The sequence below is a fragment of the Ursus americanus genome, chromosome 12 (genome assembly GCF_024610735.1).
Source record: "Ursus americanus isolate L20-20 chromosome 12, mUrsAme1.1.p, whole genome shotgun sequence".
Classification (NCBI taxonomy): Eukaryota; Metazoa; Chordata; class Mammalia; order Carnivora; family Ursidae; genus Ursus; species Ursus americanus.
Window position 1 is genome coordinate 22,817,491 of NC_142138.1, and position 24,838 is coordinate 22,842,328.

Sequence of the window (24,838 nt, forward strand, 5' to 3'; positions counted from 1 at the left end):
GTGCCCCAGGTGAGCCCACAGTATACCTGCCTAAAACTTGTAGATTGCAGCCCACACCCTTAGCCTTGAAGGCTAGCCAGGCAAGCTAGTGAGCATGCCTGGGCTCTGAGTCATCCCAGGACACTCTGTGCCTCCATGGTTCCAGAGAAGTTCCGGAGTGGCTGGTAAGAGGCCTGGGGAAAGTAGGAGGACTGCAGGCTGACTGACCAAGATGCAAGGACAGAGCCCCTGACATGAAAACATGATACAGAGCTCAATGAGACTCTTTTCAGCAAAGATCCCTCTTTGCAGAACCACTTTTCTGTAACCTATAAGGATATGGTTGGTGCTAAGCAATCTTGCCAGAGAGCCATCAGAAGCTCTGAGCAGAACACCAAGCATACAGCCAAATGAATCATTGGAGGCTAAGGAGACATAAACCAGATCCAGGCCTCCTCTTCCCATTCGTGGCCTCCTATTCACACCACCTATGGGTCATGTATTCTCTGGTCCGACTGCCTGTGGTGTCCTAAAAGGAGCATGGGCTTTGAAGCCAAACCCTCTCACTAACAGTGTACTGATAGGCAGTTTCAATTCTCTGAGCTGCAGTTTCTCTCTCTGTGTTATCAAGATACTAACACCTACTTCATAAGATGGTTGTAGTGATTAGATGACACCTGGTATGCAAAGTGTTTCATCTAGTACCCAGCACATCGAAGGCACTGAGGTGATAAGCTCTAGGGTGGAGGTTACAGCTGTCTTGGCTCTTCTTCCTGTGTGCAGCATGTTGGGTACGAGTCCATTTCCCTTGAAAGAAAGTACAAGAAAGTGATAGACAAATGAAAATTTCTCTAAAACACACCATTGGTCCTCACCTCTTTTGTCCTCAGAACACCTGAATGTTTCACCCAGGTAACTCGCAGTCTTGGTAGACCAATGTTATGTATTTGTGTTGGACGTTCCCAGACCTGTGATGTTAGTTGCTGCTGATGTTTTTCTTCGTATTTATTAGGCTATGATAGCTTTGGAGGTCAGTATTCTTGCACTTGTCCTTAGCCATCCTGTTCCATTTCCTACCTTTTCTCAGGTATGTTAAGAGTGCTGCAACCCCTTTCCATTTGTAAAGTTTCCATCCAGAGGGGCGCCTGGGTGGCTCACTCGGTTAAGCATTGACTCTTGATATCAGCTCAGGTCTTGATATCAGGGTCATGAGTTCAAGCCCCACCTTGGGCTCTGCACTGGGTGTGGAGTCTACTTAAAAAAAATGTTTTTTTCCATCCAGAGTATGGAGATGCATTTGTGACAGTTTGCAGCCACAGAAGACCTAGGGAGATGGTTAAGAGGATCTATCATGGTGCAGCTCAGTTGGGTGGTACTGTTGGAATGTTGCTTGTCCAGTGCGCTCACGTGGTATCCACACCATCAGTGGCTGCTCTTTGAGCAAGTTTAGCACCTTAGAGGTGAAGGACTGACTGGAAGCAACACCTTTTTCTGAGTATGGCTAGTCATTCCAAGAAAAGACGCAATGAATTTTGGTTTCACCTAGTATAGTAAGCTTAATCTTATCAGTAAGGGAGTAAACAACCCCTTTTCTTTTTTGTGATAGTGGTATCCTTTTTTGTAGCACCATTGTATATCCTGAGAATGCTGTCATAAAGTGGACTGATTTTTCAGAACTGGGAATGGGTAATTGAGCCCTTTCTTCCCAGCCCCTCCCTGGGCTTGGGCGGCTCTGCTACCAAGAGCTCATTCATGTTGTGTAGTAACTAAGCAATCAGTGCTCTAGCTTAACCTCACAGCGTTGATCCACAAACTACTTAGAAAATCAAGGTAATAAATGAAAGACAATGGATCCTTGCTTGGTTGTTTTCAATATATGCTTCACTGTTGATATTTCTGAAAGCTATTTTTCTAAGACAGTTAATGTCCCATAGTAAGTAGGGCTTTTAAATACAATAGCAACCATGGGGCGCCGGGGTGGTTCAATCAGTTTTTCTCTGAATCTTGATTTCAACTGGAGTTATGACCTTGGGGTTGTGGGATTGAGCCCCACATCGGATTCCATGTGGAGCCTCCTTGGGAGTCTCTGTTCCCCTCTCCTTCTGCCCCTCCCCCGGTTGTACTCTCTCTAAAAAAAACAAAAACAATAACAACCATAATACTAGTAACAATTTATTATATTGCAAGCTATTTTAATTTTCAGAGGCTTTGATTTCTGTCCTTTTTTTGGTGTCAGCTGTTATACACTTGTATTGAAGAGAATGAGATCTGGTTTCACCTGAGACAGATAGTTTCTGCCAAAACCATGTCCTGGGCTGAAGTAGACACCTTGATTTCATGGTGTGGGGACCTCATGTTGGGAAAGTTGACTTGACTTTCAGTACAAGCTGTGCTCTTTAAAATGAGAGTCTCCGCAAACTTTTAGGAGTAGAGGTACAAGTGAGAACTTAAAGGTGCCGAATGCTTTATATCTCATTTGGTCATCATTACCCCTATGAAGGGTTAAGGTGATGATGGTGGTTTGAACACATGTATTTACATTGATTCCCCTGAAATTAAGCCAACATGCAGTAAAGAAAGTTTTCTAGAGGCACAAATTGTAAAGGACAAAAGGGATGGGAGGCGAGACATATCAACAAACTTTTGGAAGCTGGAAAGCAGGTAGACCAGTGATAATTGGCTTAGCCAGCAGCTGGCAATGAGAAATGTCATGATGCAACATGACTGAATGCAGAAGCTCCCACCTCAGAAAGACTCAGAAATTAGTGATACTATGTCCTTCTGAGAGTGAGGGTAAGAATGGGACCAAAAATGAGAGATTTGATTGAAAAATCTATTTGAAAAACAGATTGTCAGATCTCTTTCCCAATTCCATGTAGCTAGACATTCACTGCTCTACTACTCTGGTGTAAGACTGGAGGCTTGGCATTAAAGGGTCACTAAACTAGTAGCATGCTGGAAAACGGAGGGGATTAAAGGAACATTTACATTCAGCTCCCTTCAGCCCTGTACCTTCCTCCACTCATTAAAATATCCTTTTCTGGGAAATCTGATAAGTCCGAGAGGAAATATCTAAAATTATTTCCAACATAGGTTCCCAAGAAAACCTCACCAGATCACCTTGGGGTGAAACCCAGAGTCAGCAAACACTTCTCAGCTGACACACATGCAGAGCTCCAATCTGTAATTCCGTGCCTCACTCCTATACATGAGTAAAAATATAACAATCTGGGGAAAATGTCTACTATGAAAGATAGAAACCAGAAGAAACATAGGAACAAAGCATATAAGCTAGGTGGAAGAAATAGAGTGTATTCAGGGAGATGAAATGTTAAAAAACAAAAACTATCCTTATACCCTCAGAAAATTACAAGAAACTATTGCATACAGAACAAAAAAAGGATGGTGTGTGGAAAGAAAATACTCAGAGAATAGAAAACATTGCCCCTGAAGATAAACAAATGAAAAACTTACTAGGAGGGTAGATATATACACTGAGGAGGTTTTTCCTTGAGAGTAGAACAGAAAGACCAAGAGCTTAAAAATATAGAAGATAAGGTATAAAATTAGAAGAAGATCCAACCTATAAAAACTGGGGATTTTTGGAAAGGAAAACACAGAAGAGAATCAACAGAGAAATAATTCAAGACTATTTCCCAAACTGAAGGATATAAGTTCCCAGAATGTATGAACTCTGAGAATCCAGAAGAGAATAGATCCTCATCAAGCATATCCTTGTGAAAATTCAGAAGAGTGGGGACAAAGAAAAGATTCTACAATCCTCTGAAGATTAAAAACAGTGGTTCAGGAATCAAAAGGGCTTCAGGCTTTTTTTTTTTTTTTTAAGATTTTATTTATTTGTCAGAGAGAGAGAGGGCATAAGCAGGGAAACAGCAGGCAGAGCAGACAGAGCAGGCAGAGGGAGAAGCAGGCTCCCTGCTGAGCAAGGAGCCCTTCCTGACGCAGGACTCAATCCCAGGACCCAGGATCATGACCTGAGCTGAAGGCAGATGCTCAACCAACTGAGCCACCCAGGTGTCCCTGGCTTCAGGCTTCTTAACAGCACCCTAGAATGTAGAAGACAGCAGAGCATTGCATCCAAAATCCTGGATGAAAATTCTTTTCAATTTAGAATTCAGTACTCAGCCAAAGTATCAGTCAAGTGTGAGGGTAGAATAAAGACATTTTTAATCATGTTCATAATATTTCCTCCCTGTACCCTTTTCCAGGGAATTATTGGAGGATGTACTCCACCTACACATATAATTAAATCAGGGGAGAGGAAAGAATTGAATTTAAGAAACAGGAGATCAAACGCTGGAAAATGAAGGCATTTCCATTATACTAAGGGCTCGCAATATCAGAATAACAGCTGTGTACCAGGCACAGAGGCAAACCTGTCTTGTTGGATAGTTCCCAATGCCCCAAGAAAGAGGTCTTCGGGCAAATGAAACAGCATTTGAATATTTGAACAGTGGTTCAGATAATTGGCTTGAGTTTGGAATTATATTAATAATAAGAAAACTAATGGAAGAACAAGACAGTTTTTTACTGGCTCCAAGATAAAAACAAAAAAAAAAGGTGTATAGAAAGTGGGAAGTTAATGTAGTAGTCTAAGTGGATCCCTCATAAGTAGTTATGTATACAGATATATACAGTGTATATATGCATTTAACCATGTTCAAAATATTTCCTTCCCTGAACCCTTTCCCAGGGAACTGTATACAGTGTATACAGTGTGTATATATAGTTCATATATATTCAATATAAGATATACATATTTCATATACATGTATATGTGTGTGTGTGTGTATATATATATATGAAAGAGTCTTCTTTCAGGAAAAGAAAGTTTATTATTTCATTAAAAAAAACTATATGAGCTACCTAGTATTATACCGATTTTATAGATGAAGAAACTGGACTTCTGAGAAGTTAATCTGTCCACTATCACATAGTGGGCAATTATTGTGCCCGGGTCTGTGATGTTTGCTAAAGACAACAACAACAAAAAAAGCCATTTATTCTACCAGTTACAGGTTGTTGTTTTTTGTTTTTTGGTACAGACAATATCTAGGACTTCAGTGGTATAATTGTTTTATCTCACCCAAACGAAACATCTCTTACATGTGGGTCTCAGTATTAGAATAGAATGAGATGAATGAGTAACAGTATTTTCTGTTACCTCCACTAAATCTAAGAAACTCCTAGCTTTGGGTTTACCTCTGACTATAAAATGGCTTAATTTACAAATACACACCTTTGATAGAGGGGACCTGGCCTGCCTTGTACACCTTTGTGTGTCCATAGCTAGCACTATGCCCTTGGAAGGTACTCAGTGTCCATGTACATAAAGAATCAGTTTATAAATACTCATAAAGTGTTCCAGGTGAAGCTGCAGAAATTAGGTTTAGCTGGTACAGTCCAGTAGGACACGCCTAGGGCCAGTGGGTGGAATGTCTTGGCAGCAACTATCAGGTCTATGAAGAGAAAGAGACCCTAATCTTTAGAGGTTTCTAATATTTGAATGGACTTCACTCTAAATAAGTAAACTCATCATCACCAGTGGTAATGGAGCTAGCATTGGATGTTCACCTGTCAGGGAGAATGGGGGAATGTGGTGGTAAAAGCCTCAGACTCAAATCAGCTACTCCTGGGCTGGAGCCCTGACTCTGCCACTTCACAGTTTTGTAATTTGGGACAAGATAGTTATCCTCTAAGTCTTAGTTTCCTCTTCGATAAATTGAGGATAATAACAATGAATACTTTATGGAGCTGCTGTGATGCTTCATTGAGAAAAACCTCATATAATGCATAGGACTTGGCATGTTGTGTTTGATCCATATTCACGATTGTTATTAGAGGACATTCATGCCTTGGAAGCAAATTTGAACGTGATGAAATCTAGACATAGGGGAAGTATTGTTATTGCAAAATAATGCGATTGAGATATTAACTGTGTGCTGTTTAAAATATGAGGTTTTGCATTTTGTTTTTAAAGTTGTTCCAGAACAGCCTCAAAACTTATCTTGTATACAGAATGGAGAACGTGGGACTGTGAACTGCACCTGGGACAGAGGAAGAGACACCCATCTATATACTACGTATACTTTACAGTAAGTGAGAGACTGTATTTTTGCAGCTGGTTTGTAGGTATTATCTTAAACTACACTTGGAAATATCTAACAGTTTTACTTTTATCGGAGAGAAGAAGCAATAGACACCTCTAGGTAATTAGGTACTTAAAAAAAAGAAAGAAAGAAAGAAAAGTCTAGGGTTCATCAATAAAACTGACCCATTTCAGTTAGAGTGTGAGAACTAAGGTCTTGGATCTGAGATCTCACTTGGAATTCTCTTCAGGGCAGCTGAGGCCCATGTTGTGGATGTCCCTCCCTGCTCTGAGAGGGTTACACTGGCTGCATTATAGCCTTTCCCTGTTTGTAGTTGCAGACTCTTGGGGTCATAATATATAAATAGACTCATTCTTGTGGTAGATTTCCATTAGCTTTGGAGGAGTTTCTTTTTAAAGCACCTTTGCCTGACCCGAAAGTCCACACAAAGTAGAGTCTGGGAGAGTCTGTTCCCTGGAGTTGATCCCGTAATCCCATCCGAAGATCCAGCTGGTTTGCCCCATACCTAAGTGAGCAGGAAATGGGGAAAGGACGTGGAGCCCAGGGTTTCAGTCTGTACTAGAAGCTGGCCCTTCTGTGTAGAAAATGCCTAGCTGGCCGTGGATCCTTTGTATAACAATTAGATCTGCCCTGAGGAGCCAGGATGCCAGCCAGGGTTTTGGGAATTTAGGTAGTGTAGGTCTGGTTACTTATCTACACGAACATCAGAAAGTCTCAATCCTACTGAAAAAGGGGAAAGGGGAGAAAATATAGTCCTATTTATGACCATAGAATACAAATATTCCCATAATGTATCCTCTAGTAATAAGACTAACCTTAACAAAATGTCTAGAATTTAAAATATTTGCATTTTCTATTCCTTTGTACTAGAAGGAGCAAGTAGCTCATAAAGGATCTTGCTAAACACAATTGTCTTTTATTTACAGGTTAAATGGACCAAAAAATTTAACATGGCAGAAGCAATGTAATGGTCATTATTGTGACCATTTGGACCTTGGAGTCAACCTAATCCCTGAATTGCCTGAATCCAGCTACACAGCCAAGGTCACTGCTACCAATAGACTTGGAAATGCTTCTTCGTTTCCATCCACATTTACATTCTGGGACATAGGTACATTTTATTTCACTTTTTGTACATATCATTCATTGGTATATGGACATTATTTTAAAAATCACTTGAATGTTCTATATGTGACTGTTTCAAAAGGGACAGTGTCACAAGGAATAGATATGACTTTGATGCAAGTGAAAGAGTGCATGATCCTAGAACTTTATAGAGATGGTTGTACAAAATGGAATATTCAACCTTATTCTCTCCATTGGAGAAAAAAGAGCTCAGTCCTATGGAGGCTCTAGCTGCCAGTGATACCACTTGCGTGAGGACAGGGTTCTGCAAGGTTATTCATAAAGCTCAGTGTAGGCACTCCTCGGCACAGGTGTCTTTTTATCCCCATGGTTACCCCACTGTTCTGAGATGGGCCACCTGTAGGCCTGCTGGGCCAGAGCAGAGGTGCCAACTATCAATAAAGTGTATCCAGGTACATTAAATGCATCTTGCTCTGAGAATACCTACGTCCATTCCTCTCATCACCTTGGGAGCTGGAGTGAGCCAGTCCCAGCACATTTCTGAGCAAATATAATTAGCCCAGTTGAATCAGAGGCCCATCTCAAGCATCCCCAAGTTCTGACCATTACAGGTAGGACTGGGCTTCTGGCCTGCCTTAAGTTCTGGCCTTATACTGCGCATGTCTCTGCCCTCTTCCCACAGCCCCTCTTTGCACACATACTGCTATGAGTCTTGTCATAGGCATTTACCATACATTTTCCTATCACACTTCTCCTCATCTTACCTTCCATTTCTTCACATTGACTCTTCCACTGTAAGGCACCTTCTTTCCCTTTTATTCTTTTCCTGTGTTCTCCGTTCCTCTGCCCCTTCCATATGACCTTTTCCTACCAATGTTTCTTCCCTTTCGGAGAGGTGATCACCGCTAGCCACCTCTGCCTTCTCAGTCATTGGAACTCTCAAGTTTGGCACATTGGTTTTCTTGATACGTTGGATTAAATGCAGTCGACACTATCACTAATGTTGGAGGTAGTTTATTTGGTAAAAATGAAGGTAGATTAAGGAGAATTATTTTAGTTATTTCATAGTGAATCAAACTTTTTCTTCTCTGAAAAGCCAGGGGTTTCTCTCTTATATATTTCACCAACTTAGTGGTCATGTATCTTTGAAATGAGTTTTGTTCAATTCTTTCTAGCTCATGTCAAAACAAAGGTTATTTCCGATTGTGGAGCCTGAATCACACTTTTTTTGTTTGTCCTGATTACCAGTGAGGCCTCTTCCTCCATGCGACATCAGAATCAAATGTGTAAACGCTTCTGTGAGCAGATGTATCCTTCAGTGGAGCGACGAGGGGCTGGTGCTGCTTAATCGACTCAGATATCGGCCCAACAGCAGCGGGTCCTGGAAAATGGTAATGGTTTTGAGAGTAAAAGGAAAAATCAGGGAGGGGCTCTTAATATCACTGCACAGATCTCTGTCTTTTCATGCCAGCAAAGTACTGGGTTTGAGAATATTTAGCCCTAAAGTACACACTTGAGATGGATCAGATAGTCATATACACCTCTGTTTGCTAAGAAATATCTTGAATTTTGATCACTGATTCTGAAGTTTTTTTTGAAGATTTTATTTATTTATTGGAGAGAAAGAGAGAGCACAAGCAGAAGGAGAAGCAGGCTCCCCTCTGAGCAAGGAGCCCGATGCTGGACTCGATCTCAGGACCCAGGGATCATGACCTGAGCCAAAGGCAAACGCCCAGCCGAATGAGCCACCCAGGCATCCCTGATTCTGAAATGTTTTTAGCCACAGGCTTCTGCAAACCAATATTAATTTTCTGTGATTTATTTCTAGTAAAGGATTCATTTCACCTTGTTATGCTACCCCTCCCTCTGTATGACTTTTTAGTAATTTTTTAAATATACTCGAAAGAGGAATATTAGGGAATGTCTGTTGAGACTTACACGGAATTTAATATTCCAAAGATGAAGATGCACACTTTGATTTCATGTTAGACATTAATTTTTTTACAATTAGATTTTAAGATTATAATTCCTTTTAGTATTTTGTAAAATATAAATGCTTATAATAATAACAAAATGTAAGTTCCACATATAGCTGAAACTCAGGAGAAATATAGTAATTTTTTAATATAATTAAAATTTTCTTTCTGAAGCCAGTTCTATGTCTGTGTTAAAACATTTATCACATTGGGGGCTCCTGGGTGGTTCATTTAGTTAAGCATCTGCCTTCAGTTTGGGTCATGATCCTGGGGTCCTGAGATCGAGCTCTGATCTCTGCTTAGCAGGGAGTCTGCTTATCCCTCTCCCTCTGCTCCTACCCTTGCTCATGCTTGCTCTCTCTTGCTCTCTTTCTCTCTCAAATAAATAAGATCTTTAAAAAAAATCATTTATCACATTGTAATCGTGACCAAATAAAGATAATCTCTAGAAAATTCTCCAAGGCTGTTCTGAAAAATGGTATTTTTCAGCTTGTTTCAGGATCCCCCTTGGGGCCTTTATAGATGGGTTCCTAGACCCCAGAGTTTGTTTTTATGAGAAGCTAATTCAGATTAACATCATTTGCATTCAATAACCCTGTCATTGTGTTCTCAATGAATGACAGATATAAAAAATAGAAAGGGTTATCTACTCAAGTTTCTTGCCTATGTGTGTCAAAATTCTTTATTTTAATTTTAATAGACCTCTTAAAAAAAATCTTGTCTGATTCAAGGTCAGTGCTACAAATGTCAAAGGAAGACATGATTTGCTGGACCTGAAACCATTTACAGAGTATGAATTTCAGATTTCCTCTAAGCTACATCTATATAAAGGTAGTTGGAGTGATTGGAGTGAATCGTTGAGAACACAAACACCAGAAGAAGGTATGTGTTTTAAAGAGGGGAGTGGGAGGAGAGGGAGGAGAGACAGGAGGGGGAGAGGAAGATATAACGATTTCCTTGGAATAGGATCTCTAAAGTACTGGTACTGAACCAACAAGTTAATTTAATGCATAAATTGAGTGCATTAATTAATAAGTCAATTTTGACATTAGCTTAAGTACTGTAATTGTCCAGGGCGATATGTTTATATTTGTAGGCAATTTTTAACATGCGGTCAAGTCCTACTCTTGCTTGTTACATGTTGTCATATTGGTTACAAGCTGATGCTTCAGTAATGTTTAGTTATAACTCCATTTCTGTTTCTCTTCCTATCTCAGGAATTCTCTCATTCCACAAAACCATAACCAGTAATTTCATATCTTTATGAAAGTTAAAACTTGATACATTTTTCTATGAAAAATAATTTTCTATGAAAATTAAAAGCTTGAAAGAAGGTGTCCTCTGGAGACATAACATTTTAAATAAAGGTTAACATCCAGCAAGCCTCTCTCCTCCAGACATCATGGCACTGCAGCTCATCACTCCTCTGATACTTGTTGCTCCAGTGAGGGCCACCAGATTGCCCATAGCTACGGAAAGGATATCAAATATAATTCTCAGTCTGATGGGCTTTTCTTTTTGGCAAGTATAGGGAAGACAGCTTACGAGGTGCAATCAAACATTTTATTGGAGCAAAATTACCTGTATGAGCTTTATGCCAATATTAGCAAATCTTTGGATACACAAGAAGAAGCCATCTGAGTAAGAGTTTTTAACAGCACTCATTTAGTGACATACTATACAACTTTTCTCGATCTGTAAATTTGGCTCAGAAAAGAAATTGTTGTCATATAATCCATTGCTTATATTATGTGGAGATTCTGAAGTACTAATGTGAGAAAATCTAAGTGCTTATTTGTAAAATTTATGGATATGTGTGCCTGTAAGTTAGTCTCATAAGTTACATTCATTTTCCGTGAGCTGCTAATGGCCTTTGAGTGCTGATGACACTTATCAGTGATACCCCAATGACTTTCAAGGACCCGAAGTATTTATTAATAAGATATAATACCCAATAAACAAATTATAGTATAATTGTGTATTCTTCCTTTCTTCTGTCAATTGCATTTCTGTATTTTAAAAAATATTTTAAAATAAATCCACCCAACAAATTATAATTCATTCCCTCTCATTTTATGATATAGATCTCTTAATGTTGAGCCACTTGTTCCCCATTTAAATATTTGTCATTTTTATAATCCAGAGCTTACTCTTTTTATAATTTTATTACACATAGTCAAAGTAATGTATTTTTTAAATACCTCATGGGTTAGACTTTGTTTATATGCCTTACAGATAAAATTTTTGAAAATGGGCCATATTTTATGTCCAAGGCCAAGGTAGTTAATAGGCTGAGAACTTTTTAAGTTCTATCACATTAGGCTTAACTATAAACCAAGGAAACTGTGGGCTTGTGAATTCTTGTCATTCTTACTGACGTTTAGTAATGACCTGTTTGGAGATGTGTGAAGAGGATTTTTTTTTTTTAATGTCTATCTGTTGAATTAAAAACACTCCAGGGTAGGACAGTAACTTCCTCACAGCCCCTAAAACAAACCACTATCATAACAATGAGTGCAGCAGCTTGTCATGGTTGTGAATTCATGGACAGTTATGAATTGAACCAAGGAACTGGCTCGTTCAGAGTAATCGCAGGGGTTTGTGAAGAAACCCATCCTCCAAGGTACCAGGTTTACCAAGCTCTGCTGGCTTCCTTTCAGTGTCTGCATTTCCCTTGTCGTGTTTGATCTTTCTGTGGGTTTATGCAAGACCTCTTCCCTCTTACTCTGAGCAGCATGGTTTTCACCCCTTACCGCTGTTTCTGTCATCAGTTTCTTTATGAAACACCAACTGATGTCACCTAAAAGGTGTGAATTTTTTTTAGCACTTCTTCTTTTTCAACTTTTGACTGTGTATGCATATGTAACTTGGCATTTAAAAAAAATTACTAGTAAGCTTTTTTTTTTTTTTTTTTTTTTTTTTTTTTTAGTTTTTAAAACTGTGAATGACCTTACGATAGAGCTCTTTGTAACCTTTGCTGCTCCAAACTGAGAGCAGTGTTCTCTCCTGGTGGATTGGGCACAGTTATTTAGATCATGTCAGCAGAGAATGAGGGCTTATTTACTCCATATGGCCCTTTCCTATGTCATTAAATTCAACTTCTGTCATGGTCCTCCATGAAAAACACTTTTTAAATGGCCACTAAATGAAAAGGAGGAGGAAAGAACTTGCTTTCCTTTGTTGAGGAGGACAGTCCCTCAGTTAGTATCTATCAAAAGCAGGCCTGATTCTGGGAACTGAACAACCATATTTTGACTGTAGTGGAAAAACATTCTTGATTTTGAGCTGCATGGCCTCCAGACATGCCTGAGAGTATGCCCAGGTGTTAGGGGAAGGTGATTCCCTCACCACTCAGAGCGCCCAGGAGGAGACTCCAAAATAAAGCTGAACAGGCCGTTCCTTAGAGCTGTGGTATCAATCAGGTGTTTCTGTCTGCTCATTCGCCATTTTTTAAAGTCTTATTTACATGTTTTGAAACTTACACTCTACTATGGACAATTAATATGCTCAAACTCATGCCAGAGCAGTAAAGGAGTATCCCTCCCCCATCATAGGTGATTGGTGAGAGACCCCCAAAGGGGAGAAAATGCAGGGTTACCAGTTGCAACCACCCCTTCTCAAGTTGAGACGCTAGGCAATTCACTCAGTCTTTTGTAATTCTGAAATATTGCCAAGATGGGTTAATTTAAATGAAGAGAAGAACCCTGACCCATGGTAAGCATTCAGTAAATTTAGCTGTTGTTTTCTTCATTTGAAAAGGAGCTTGTTCAAGGTTCCAGAACTAGTAAGTAGAGAAGCCAGGTTTTGAACACTGGTCTGTTCATTGCATAGCCCAAGTTCCTTGCTTTGCACCCTTCAGTTACCTGGCTCTGAGAAGGCCAATTAAATGCTAGAGGTTATTTTACCATTTTGGTTAGCAAGTACTTCATAACAGTCTAGTGTAGGGGTCAGCAAACATTTGCTGTAAAGGTCTAGACAGTAAATATTGTCAGCTTTGCAGACCACATCTCTGTCACAAGTACTAAAATCTGCTATTACAGTGTGCGAGCAGCCAATGACAGTGTATAAATATGTAGACAAAGCTATGTTCCTATAAAACCTTATTTATGGACACTGAAATTTGAATTTTATGTAACTTTCATATATCAAGAAAAGTTATTCTTCTGTTTGCGTTCAACCACTTAAAAATGTAAAAACAAAAAGTAAAAACCATTGTTAGGCCATAGGTTGTACCAAAATAGGGAACAGATTTGGCCCACAGGCCATAATTTGCTGACTCCTAAACTAGCTAAACTTGAATATATCATATTTGTGTCTTTCTGCTTAATGCTTGAGAAAATGAGAATGAAACGTTCTTAGCCTTTGAAAGAGACTTGCATGCAAACATTTTCATTAGAAGGAAAATGTTATGTTTGAGATCCAATGACAGTCTCTGCCCTCCTTTCTTTTTTTGGTCCCTTCTAAGCCCAACACCTATCCTGGAAGAAATCAACATCTGGGCTCAATTATTTGATAAGTTGGTGATTATCCCAAAGAAAGAAATGCTTTCCCTGTAGCCTTCCAAGCAGAAACCAATGAAAAAATACGCTTCCCTAGATGATCTGTGAGGAAGGTGTTTGTGTATCAGGAACTATCCTAGATGCTAGGATAGATGATAACTAGTCAGATCTTCAGACTCAAGGGCTTATAGTCTATTTTGGAACATTAGGGAAAGATCCCTGAAGGATATGACTCCAAGAAGAAATGCAAAGTTCAAAGGGAATCTTGTGGCTGGCCTCCCCTCACCTGGAACATATGGCTTCCAAGGTCACTGCAGTAGAAGAAAGGAGCTAGTTTCTCCTTGAAGTACTAGATTCTTTAGAATTCTGTGAAATCTCATATTCCTGAATTTTATTCTGCTTTATTGGCAGTTCTTCTTGGTCCCTTGCTGGTCATTTTTCTCTTCTCAGTATCAATCCCTATGGCTCCCTTCTTTTCCCAGGTGACCTTATCCAGTCCCATGGCTCTAAAACTAGACAAACAGATGATAGAGAGAAGATAGATAGATAGATAGATAGATAGATAGAATATAGTTTCAGTCTTCGACTCCCTCTACATCTTCAGATTCGTGCTCCAGTAGCCTATTCCATATCCTACCTAGATATCAACAGACATTCTGAACATCACATAGCCTAGACAAAACATCATTTTCTCCAAAGCAAAATGTTTCTAAAATACTTTGGTTTCCATATTTTCTATTTCAGTAAACAATACCACCACCTTCCTAGTTACTGAAGTCGAAAATCAAGAAATTATACTTAAATTCTCCTTTTCCCCCATTCCCCTATATCAGCACTTGACTCTCCTAAACAATAACAAAATCTGTTCATTCCTTCTGTTGCCAGTATGATTATCCTAGTTTAAGCTACTTTCTCCTTACAAAGGATAACAACAAAATGAACAGTTATGAACCCACCATTCAACTTAAATACTATAAAATTACCAATATATTCTTACTCCTGTCATGCCTCCCCAGAGGTAATATTATCCTGTACATTTATCAGTACTTTTCTCATAGCTTTCAGAAATGTATGTATCTCTAAACAATAATTAGTTTTCCTTGTTTCTGAGCTTAATCAAAATTATATACTGTAATGCAACTTGATCTGTCTCCCATCACTCTGGCACAATGCCTCCACTAGTTTTAGTATGGATGAAACCTCCCCGCTTCTATCAAGAAACAAGCTCTTTGCTTGTGACCTGTATTTTAAAAATGTTAAAAGCTTGGGGCACCTGGGTGGCGCGGTTCGTTAAGCATCCAATGCTTGATTTCAGCTCAGGTCATGATCTCATGGTCATGGTCTCAGGGTCATGAGATTGAGCCCTGCATCAGGCTCTGCACTCAGCGGAGTGTCTACTAAGGACTCTGTCCCTCTCTCTCTGCCTCTCCCCTGGCGCACACACACTCCCTCTCTCTCTTCAAATAAATAAATCTTTAAAAAAAAGTTAAGGGGTGCTTGGATGGCTCAGCTGGTTGAGCGTTTGCCTTTGGTTCAGGTCACTTTCCCAGGGTCCTGGGATCAAGCCCCACGTAGGGCTCTCTGCTTAGCCGGGAGCCTGCTTCTCCCTCTGCCGCCGCTCCCCCTGCTTGTGCTGTCTCTCTTTCTGTGTCAAATAAATAAATAAAATCTTAGGAAAAAAATGTTAAAAAGTCATGTTTCTTAAAAAAAAAAAAAGGAGAGAGTCCCCAACTATGTCAAATCCTGCTGAGAAGTCCAATGACGTAAGAACAAAGAAGTGACTATTAGATTTGGCAACACAGATTCACTGCCAACCAGAGGCAGTGTCAGTAGAATGATGGGGAGACGATCTCAGGTGCTATAGGTGAGGGACTAAACACAGGACAATTCACAGCTCTTCAAGAAGTTCTGTAAAGTAGAGCAGAGACGCAGGGCAGTAGCTGGAGCAGGATGAGGTATCAGGAAATGCTTTGCCTGGTTTTGTTGTTAGGATCAGAAAAAATTCAGTGTATTTTCAAGGTAATGATAAGGTCTCAGCAGAGAGGGAGAAATTAATGATGCATGAGAAGTGGGGGAAAGGTCCTTGATAAAGCAAGAGAGGATGGGATTCAGCACTCGGGTTAAGGGGTTGAACTTTGATGGCAGTAGGGGTGCTATGTTTGGGAATTGATGGTGAAGTTTGGAGGTTTCCATGGTGGAAAGATGAGAGAATCCCTGCCTGATTACTTCCTTTTGCTCAGTGAAGTATGAAACAAAAACATCAGTTAAGAGAAACCTATCATTAGAAGTGGTCAGGTGGAGGGAATGACAATACTAGCTACTGGGAAGGAACAAGCTGTGGATGGTGGCCCTTCATAACTAGTAAAAGCAGTGACAGAAAGAAGTGGAAAGAGAGAGTGAACCAAGTGTTAAACATCATTAATCAAGAAGGAAGAGGAATGGGGGAGTCTGTATAGGGTTTCCCTTGCAGACATAGCTGGTGATAACGTCTGAAAATAAAACTTGTTTAATCAAGTAGATACTTGTAAGATCTGTTTGAATCTAATTGTTTAAAACTAGATTTTGGATAAATGGATCATCCCCAAAAAGAGCTCATGAAGGAACCAGGGCAGCGAATACCTTATCTCTTCCTTGCCCTGCTTGGAACATAAGTTGGATCAAAAAATTCTCCTGTGTTGCCTTTAGTCCACTACCTGAAACATCCCAAGATAATGCCTTTTCCATATTCTCTTTGTGTTAAATTCCTCATTTTCACTGTTCTTGGAAATCTTTATACTCCTCCTTACTGCCTGTGAAACCTCCACCAAGGGATTGCTTTCCACCTGTGATTCAGTTGCTCTTGTCCACGTTCCTGCTCTTGCCTTGGCTTTAGATATGGATGCTCATCTCAGAAGCACATGGGTTGACTGATTTGTTTGCCACACATACTGGTTCATAGAAACCCAGAATCTTGGGATTTTGGAGTTGAAAGCACCCTCAAGGTCATTTAGGCCAATCTCCTGCTTAATTTAGGACCTTTGTTTTTTTTCACACTGGGACTCTGTTCAACCCTAGAGTTTCCCCGTTTATTATATAGGAGGTAGTTTCATCTCAGGAGACCTGACTTTCATTTCTAAATATTTGTATTTTTAATCATTTGTGCCCATTTGTTTTGTAATCACTTGAACATTGGCCTTTGAATTTTTTTTTTTTTCTGGCCTGCCTATAATAGTTTTATCTGCCTTTGTTAGATAACACTGAGGTTAGGACTTCAAGTGATTTTGTGTCAGTTGAATGTCAAAGATTTTCTTTAATATCAGCTCTTATGTTGCTTTAAGCAGCAGTGGTTTAACACCCCTGGTCATGAAATTTTACACTTTGAAACTCACACAGATTCAGCTAATGATTTCTCTCCCATAGAGGCTAACACTGCAGGTGGGCACCATTAAAATTTCAGTTTCACTTGCAATTTTTCCTTTGAAGAGACTGTGATTCTAGAATTCAATTCTTAGCTCTGTAGTAATCTGGTAGGTTGTAGATCTTTAATGAGGCAATGAGTGTTCCTTTAAATTTTTTACCAATATGTAATTAACTGAGACATTAACACTAAAGAGTCAGCTGACTTTGACATTGAGCACAACCAAGTTTCCAAATCCTGATTATGTAGTCAATGTCTGGATTATCTAGTTTTCTCAGATCTTTGCTCAATGTGGTGAACTGTAATGGAAGAGCAGGGTCTTTGGAAACAGTGAAACCCGGGCTCAGCTCCTGGCTTTGCCATTTGCCAGCTCCAAGTGTTCTGTAGATCTTTAACTTTTGTCAGCCTCCTTGTCCTCAGCTCTAAAACAGGTGTAGCCACATGCACCCCCTGCATTCATTGTGTGACTATTAAATGAGATAATGTACAGTATATGAAGTGTCCAGATATTTCCTGGAACATAGTAAGTGGTTGATAACTGTCAGGTCCCCTTTCCTTCTGTTGCCTGTGCTTTTTTCCTTTTTACATCTGGACTAGTAGGAAAAAAGTCCTAGGCTTGATTTCTGGGTCGCTGTTCATAATCCTGAAGGATGGAGAACATTTTCAGAATGTATTTCTTGTCTTTAGGTCCTCACTGCAAGGGTAGAAGTTACCGCTAGTGGGAAGAGAGGGGAAGAAAATAGGTGAATGTTTAGAAAAAAAACAGAAAGGGAAGAGGGGGAGAGAGGCAGGAAAAGGAAGTGACAAAGGAAGAGAGTAGAACATGAAAGAGCACCTGTTGAGGGTGGAAGTATTGTAGAGAAATTGTAAGCCTTCTCAGAGCCAGGTAACTGCAGGGTGCAGAGCAAAGAGCTTGGGCTATGCGATGAAACAGACCAGTGTTCAAAACCTGGCTTCTCCACTTACTAGTTCTGGGACTGCGAACAAGCTCCGTTAGTTCTCAGCACTTCATTTTCTAAATGAAGAAAACAGCAACAGCTAAATTTACTGAGTGCTTACCAGGATTCTTCTATTCATTTAATTCTCACAACAGCCCCATGTGACGTATAGAACTATGCCACTCATTCAACAGATGAGGAAACTGGCTTAAGGTCGTGGTTAACATTGTTCAAGATTGCAGAGCTGGGATTTGCCCATAGATGGTCTCGCTCTGGAGTTCACACTTCAACCACTGCACTAGAGCTGCGTACATCATGGTGGGGTGGGGGGGACGGGGGGAGGAGGACATGGGAAGTAACTGTGAGTGGGCCCCCACAGGACCTGCCCAGAGTATGTGCAGGTGCATGTGCTCCCTACCCTTCCTTCTTTCTCTTCTCCTCTCCCTGGCTTCTTGTCCTCTGTTTTGCCAGTGGGACTTAATGTTCTGGAAACTTCCATCTGGTTAAATGGAACTTGCCACTCGAGAAGGAACCCCTGTGCAGCTCCATCTCAATACACTCTAAGTGTCAGTGTAAACAAGTTACATTGGTGCAGTTGAAGACTGTTTTCAAGGGCTCCTTCTATGAATCCCACCCCTGACTATAAATCAAGACAAATCTGAAAATGGAAGAAATAACACTATTTCACCCAATCACATGGGTGCACACACTGTCTCTTACACACATAGGAGTTGATTATTCAGTTCCTTTTCTAATCTGTTTGATTGACTTTTTCAAATTAAATTAGGTCAGCCTGTGTTTTAGCATCAAGTAGCTAATATTGCCTGAATTGTCCATTCGTTCATTCATCACCTAACAAAGAGTTATTGGGAACCTGTTACATTCTAAGCACTGCATAGGTATGAGGGATGTTAAGATGAATGAGATAGGCCTTCCTTTCAAGTAGATCGTTGCCTAATGATCATAAAACCAAATAATTATGCCACAACATGGTAAGTTCAGGAATGAAAGTGAACCCAGAGTTTATCATTTGTATTTTACATTTTTACAGGGTCAAAAAATATGTTCCTTATGATTTATGGTTTTCTTTTTCTGTTGAGAATTCTTTCTGCATTCCAACAAAAAAGAAAGAACCACACATACTATCTTTGAGTTATTTTCTTAATACATATTTTAAGAGTAAGTTAGTAATCTAATTTCCTCATCATCATTTTTTAAGATTTGTTTTTAAGGTAACCTCGTATTTTCTATGGCCAACAATATACATGTTCATTGTTTAACAAAAAGAAAGCAATACTGGGGCACGAAGAAAATTGAAATTGTCCTATAATCCTACTCTCCCAGAGTTATTTATTAAATAAGTAATTGCCTTTGAAAGGTTTTATATTGTGTATCTGTGGGTATATATGTGTGTGTGTGTGTGTATACAAAAATATGTTTTTTCCCCTTCAAAACAGAGCCTACAGGGACATTGGATGTCTGGTACATGAAACAGCACATTGACTACAGTAGACAACAGATTTCTCTTTTCTGGAAGGTAAGTTTTCAGTGTCAATATAAAGTTCAAGAGAATTATATATTTAATTTTTTTTTGGTCTTATTTTGTTTTTATTGAGATATAATCGTTATATAAAAATAATTATATTTTTGAACAATGTTTTAAGGCCAAAAAAATAAGTTTTACTTCCGTAATGGCTTTATACAAGGCTTCAGATATTTAGTTGGAGCACATTTTCTCAGTGATATCCTCGTGACACTTGACTCAAGGTCATTTACTTCTGCCACATAAGGGTGAGAGCTCTGATTTCTCTCCTCTACACAGCCACATCGTTTCCCCATCCACCTCCATCCCTTCCCATCCCCAGGCATGTCTGACACCACCGCAGCATTTCTTCTGACTCTTGCCCCTCTCAGCCGCCCTACCTCCCCTGCAGACAACATGCCCAGCAGTGACCATGCCACCTTATTCACTTTTTTGGGAAATTAAAGATGGGAAGTGTGTGGATATAGATATTCAGGAATGTATTTTCTACAGTCACCAAAAAGGGAGAGGGTGGAAAGAAGGCTTCTCTACCTCAAGAACTAAAGTAATAGTAGAAAATAGTGTGAACAGGAACAGAAAGGTGCTCTTCCTCAGGAATAGTAGTAAAACAGTGGTGACTTGAACAACCTTCCAGAAAACAGTGAGGCCTAATGTTATTACAGGATGTGAGAGCTTCACAAAGTGCTGAGATCTGGGGCGGTTGTTTCACGTAATCCTTTAAAAACCCTGTGAGGTAGGTACTAGGTATCCCCACTTAACAAATGGAAAAACTGAGTTAGAGAGAGGATGTTCTTCCTACAGTTACCCAGTTACTAAGTGCAGAATTGAGACTGAAACCCCATCCAGACCTCTTTCTGCTACATCATGACTCATCTTAATGAAAAGAAAATACTGGTTGAATTGAACTCCTGATTGGCATGCTCATAAGAGGTTTTCAGGTGAGCTGCACGCCTCTATACTTCCCCAAGCCTGCATCCCTCTCACCACACCTCTTCCAGTTAAGGGTAAATCAACAGTTTTGGAATTATGAAGCTGATGAGCATGAAACCCGAACAGTCAGAGAAATGAATATAAAGTCCTCTGTTGGGGTTAGCATGATAGAGTTTGATAATTGCAATCTTCTTCAGTTTTAAGAAATGAGCTGGGCAATAAATGAGCTCTTTCTCCCTCTTTTCCTTTCTCTCTCACATGCACACAAAATGTCTGGTATGAGACTACTATAAATAGCTTGGTGAGTCATCATCAAGCTCTTCACTCTGAAACTAAAACTGCAGCTTAAAATTTATTTTAAAATAAAGCCATGTTTAAGAGCAAGACAATTCTCAAAGCAAGACATTTAGAGCAGCCATAATTTGTGAATATTATAGAAGAAGCCAGCTCAATTCTTGGCTGTTGGTTTTCATTTTCACAAGTAAGCAACTGGTTAAAACCAAAATTCCTTCTTCCATAAAGATTCCTTTTCCCCAAATGTCCTCAGCGGAGATCTGAAAAGATATACTGTTTTAGTTCCGATAAACTTTTGTTAGCCACAGGTAAGGGTCAGCCTACGTGCATATGCAAATTCTTCTCTGCTTCTCATTTTAATCTTGCCCCTAATCCTTGAAAAGCCTAAATTCTAAAGTGAGGTCTTGGAATTCAAAAAGACTTCAGTTCTCTTCTAGTCCATCCTTCCTGTCATAAACATTGCTCCCATTCCATCCAGGACAGACAGATACCTCTGCTGGGATCATCTGGGACAGGGAGAATTCTACTTTGTAAGCAGTACATGCTGTGGTGGACATCTCTTACTGTTGGAAAATTTTCCCTTCTGGGGTGCCTGGGTGGCTCAGTCTGTTAAGCAGCTGACTCTTGATTTTAGCTCAGGTCATGATCCCAGGGTCCTGGGATCAAGTCCTGCATCGGGCTCCATGCTCAGTGGGGAGTCTGCTTGAGGATTCTCTGTCCTTGTCCATCTGCCCCTCCCCCAACTCATGCACACACACACACACTCTCTCTCTCTCTAAAATAAATAAATAAAACTTAAAAAAAACTTCCCCTTTTGTGGAGCCAGAATTGTGTGTGCTAGACTGGAACTGGCTTGAATAAGAAACCAAAAATGTAAATACTAGAAATTTCTACAACTTGGCACTCGATGGTGATCAAGACAGGACACCTTCAAAACCTTCAGTGACTATCCAGCCTGAGAGGCTCCTTAAGGAATGTTGGATCTAGTCCTCAGTTTTTCAGGGCCATTACAGGATTAAGCCCTTTTCTGCAAAATCCTGGGCTTCTTCAGTGGCCCCAAGTAGGCCATTTACCTGGGAGTGGGAGTAAAAGACTGACCAGAGTTACTGAGATGAGCAGTCTGCTTTGGACCACGAACTACAGAGCCTAAGAGCCAGAGGGAATGTAAGCTGTGTGCAGTCCCACCACTCATGTTACAAACACAGAAACAGGTCTAGGGAGATGAAGTGACCCCAAAGTGAGGATTTCAGGTACTATGGTACTTGCTGCTGGGACACTTTCCTGAGCAGAAATCACTGCTCCTTCTGTCTGGAACCCCTTCTGTCTCACTCATACAACTGGGGATTCCTCACACTACTCTCAGGCAGGCTTGGGAATTTGATGGGATGGTGCCATGACATAGGGACTCGTCTAAATGACAAACTAGAAAGAAACGCTGCAGCCAGATCGGGTGCTTTGTGGTGGGGCCCAAATCAGACCTCACTGGGAAAGGAAGCAAAGACGTATGTGTGTGGTGGCTTTGTTTTTTTTTTTTTTCACTTTGATCAGTACTGGGAAACCCAATGAGAGGGACACCCTGCCACTGCGGAGAAGGGGATTTCAGGTCTTGGCACCAAAGGAAGCCCCAGGTAAAACCCCATTAGTCTATGAACAAAGTGAGAACATGTTTCTCTAGCAACTGGGGAAATGTGAGATGACCTTTCATTTTTGTAGGATGTTTACATCAGAAGAGAACAACTTGGTGCTGAATGGGTATAGCCTGTGTATGTGAGGGTGTGAAGTATGAATGTAGGTGAGTGTGAGTACGTATCTGTGAGTGTGCGTCTATGTAAGTGATGTCTGTGCGTGTGTGTTGTAGTTGTACGTGAGTGCAAAGGCTAAGTGTGAATGTGTGTGTGAATGGGTGAGTTTTTTATGTTTGTGGGGTGTGAGTGTAGGAATGTATATACGTATGTATGAGTATATGTATATATGTATATATACTCATATGTATATATGAGTATATGTGTCAGTGTGGGTGCATGTAGGTGAGTGTCTTAGTCCATTTGGGAGCTAAACAAAATACCATAGACCAGGTGGCTTATAAACAACAGAAATCTATTCCTCACGGTTATGGAGGCTGGAAGTCCAAGATCAGGTGTCATCACGGTCAGCTGAGGGGCCTCTTCTGGGTTGCAGACTTCTTGTTGTATCTTCACATGGCAGAAGGGGCTAGTGAGGGGCGCCTGGGTGGCTCAGTCGGTTAAGCGTCTGCCTTTGGCTCAAGTCAGGATCTCAGGGTCGTGGGATCAAGTCTCACATTGGGCTCCTTGCTCAGAGAGTGGGGAGTCTGCTTCTCCCTCCACCCCTCCCCCTGCTCATGCTTATGCTCTCTCTCTCTTTCTCTCTGAAATAAATAAATCTTAAAAAAAATAAAAAGAGGAAGGGGCTGGTCAGCTCTGTGGGGTCTTTATAAGGGCACTAATCCCATTCATGAAGCCTCCACTTTCATGACTTAATCACCTCCTAGAGGCCTTACCTCCTGATACCATCACACTGGGAATTAGGATTCCAACATAGATGTGAATCTTGGGGACACACAAACATTCAGACTATAGCAGTGAGTGAGTATGAGTATGTGGAGGGTGTGTGTGTGGGTATGTTTGTGAACGTGTATATATGAATGTGAGTGTGGGAATGTGTTGAGAGTGAAGGAGACCTTTGCTTTGTTGTTCTGGTTCTTACCTATTTACTCTGGGTTTCTCCTGAAGGGTTTCTTCTGAAAGTTCTGTTTCCTCAAAAATATCTTGTGCTTTTTTTTTTTTTTTGCTGTAGCTATTTTTAAGACAAAAATTCTTTCTGTATTGAAGCCAAAAAGTACAACTTAATCTATGAAATAAAACAAAAATACCTAGGTATGTTAAAACAATAAATGCAATAACAAGTAGAAAGTGTTGCTCTGTCACAAAGAACCCCAGTGTTATGTTAGAGTCCTTCCCAGGGGCCTTTTAGCCTCCTCTCCCTCAGATTCCCTGTCTCTTCCTTCTGTGCAAAGTTTCGTATTATTTCCTTTGCTTTGATTAAGCATTTCAATCCATGATTCCAATACACCATTCTTCCACTTAACACAATATGTATTCTTTAAGAAGAAAATCACCTTGTAGATAGATAGATAGATAGATAGATAGATAGATAGATAGATAATGTATGAAAAGATAGGACAATGGGCTTAAACCATATTAACCTTTCCAGTTTCCTCTGTTAATTTCTTAATCATGGCAGATCATAAACTTTCTGAAATTGTGTTTGAGGCCATGGATCTGGAAGAGAAATATGTGTTTATAAATGAAGCCAGCTTCACTATATTTATCATCCATTCCCTGGTATTGGACACTGTTGCATTGCCAGGGTATGGAAGCGAATAAGGCAAATGCCGTCCTCGGGTGCTTGAGCTCACAGACCAGCACAAGGACAGAGATGGGGATGATGAGGGCACTCAGCTGTCAAGGAGCAGTTCGAGATTCAGTTGGGGGGGATGATGATCAGGGTCAGCCAGGAGAACAGGGGAATGGGTGAGGGGTCACAGAAGACCTCTTGCAAGGTAGTACTGGAACGGACCCCAGAAGAACACGTTAGCTGGGACAAGGGTGAGAGAACACTTGGTAGCAGGTAAAAGATGTAAAGGGTCACTGTAGTGAAGCACCATCCCATAGAAATATAAAGCAAGCCATAAATGAGAGCCACAGGTATCATTTAAAATTTTCTTGTAGCCACATTTAAAACATAAAAAGGTGGAATTAACTTTAATAATATATTTTATTTGGCCCAATTATGTATGGAATATTATCACTTCAACATGTAATCAATATTTTAAAATTATTGATTAGCTATTTTACATTCTCTTTATCCTACTAAATCTTTGAAAGTTGGCATGTCTACTAAGTGCCCGTGGGTACAGTGGCTAAGAGCTCCCCCTCCAGAGAGCAGCACATCTCAGTTACGCTTCAAGAGCTCCGTGGCTGCGTGCAGCCAGCAGCTCCCTCCTGTAATGAACAGGGCGCCTCCAGGGCCTTCACAAGCAGTAGA

At 40.3% G+C, this 24,838-nt stretch overlaps 1 protein-coding gene across 3 annotated transcripts in view; it reads left to right on the top strand.

Annotated features, from left to right (window-relative positions):
- Positions 1–24,838, top strand: part of IL12RB2 (interleukin 12 receptor subunit beta 2) — a 74,078-nt gene that overhangs the window by 14,641 nt on the left and 34,599 nt on the right. For all 3 annotated transcript variants that reach the window (XM_087865990.1, XM_087865989.1, XM_045802063.2), the window contains exons 5-9: positions 5,981–6,095; positions 7,037–7,221; positions 8,445–8,587; positions 9,904–10,054; positions 19,464–19,543. In XM_087865990.1, coding sequence (XP_087722116.1) covers positions 5,981–6,095; positions 7,037–7,221; positions 8,445–8,587; positions 9,904–10,054; positions 19,464–19,543 — 674 coding nt within the window. The remainder of the gene's footprint in view (positions 1–5,980; positions 6,096–7,036; positions 7,222–8,444; positions 8,588–9,903; positions 10,055–19,463; positions 19,544–24,838) is intronic.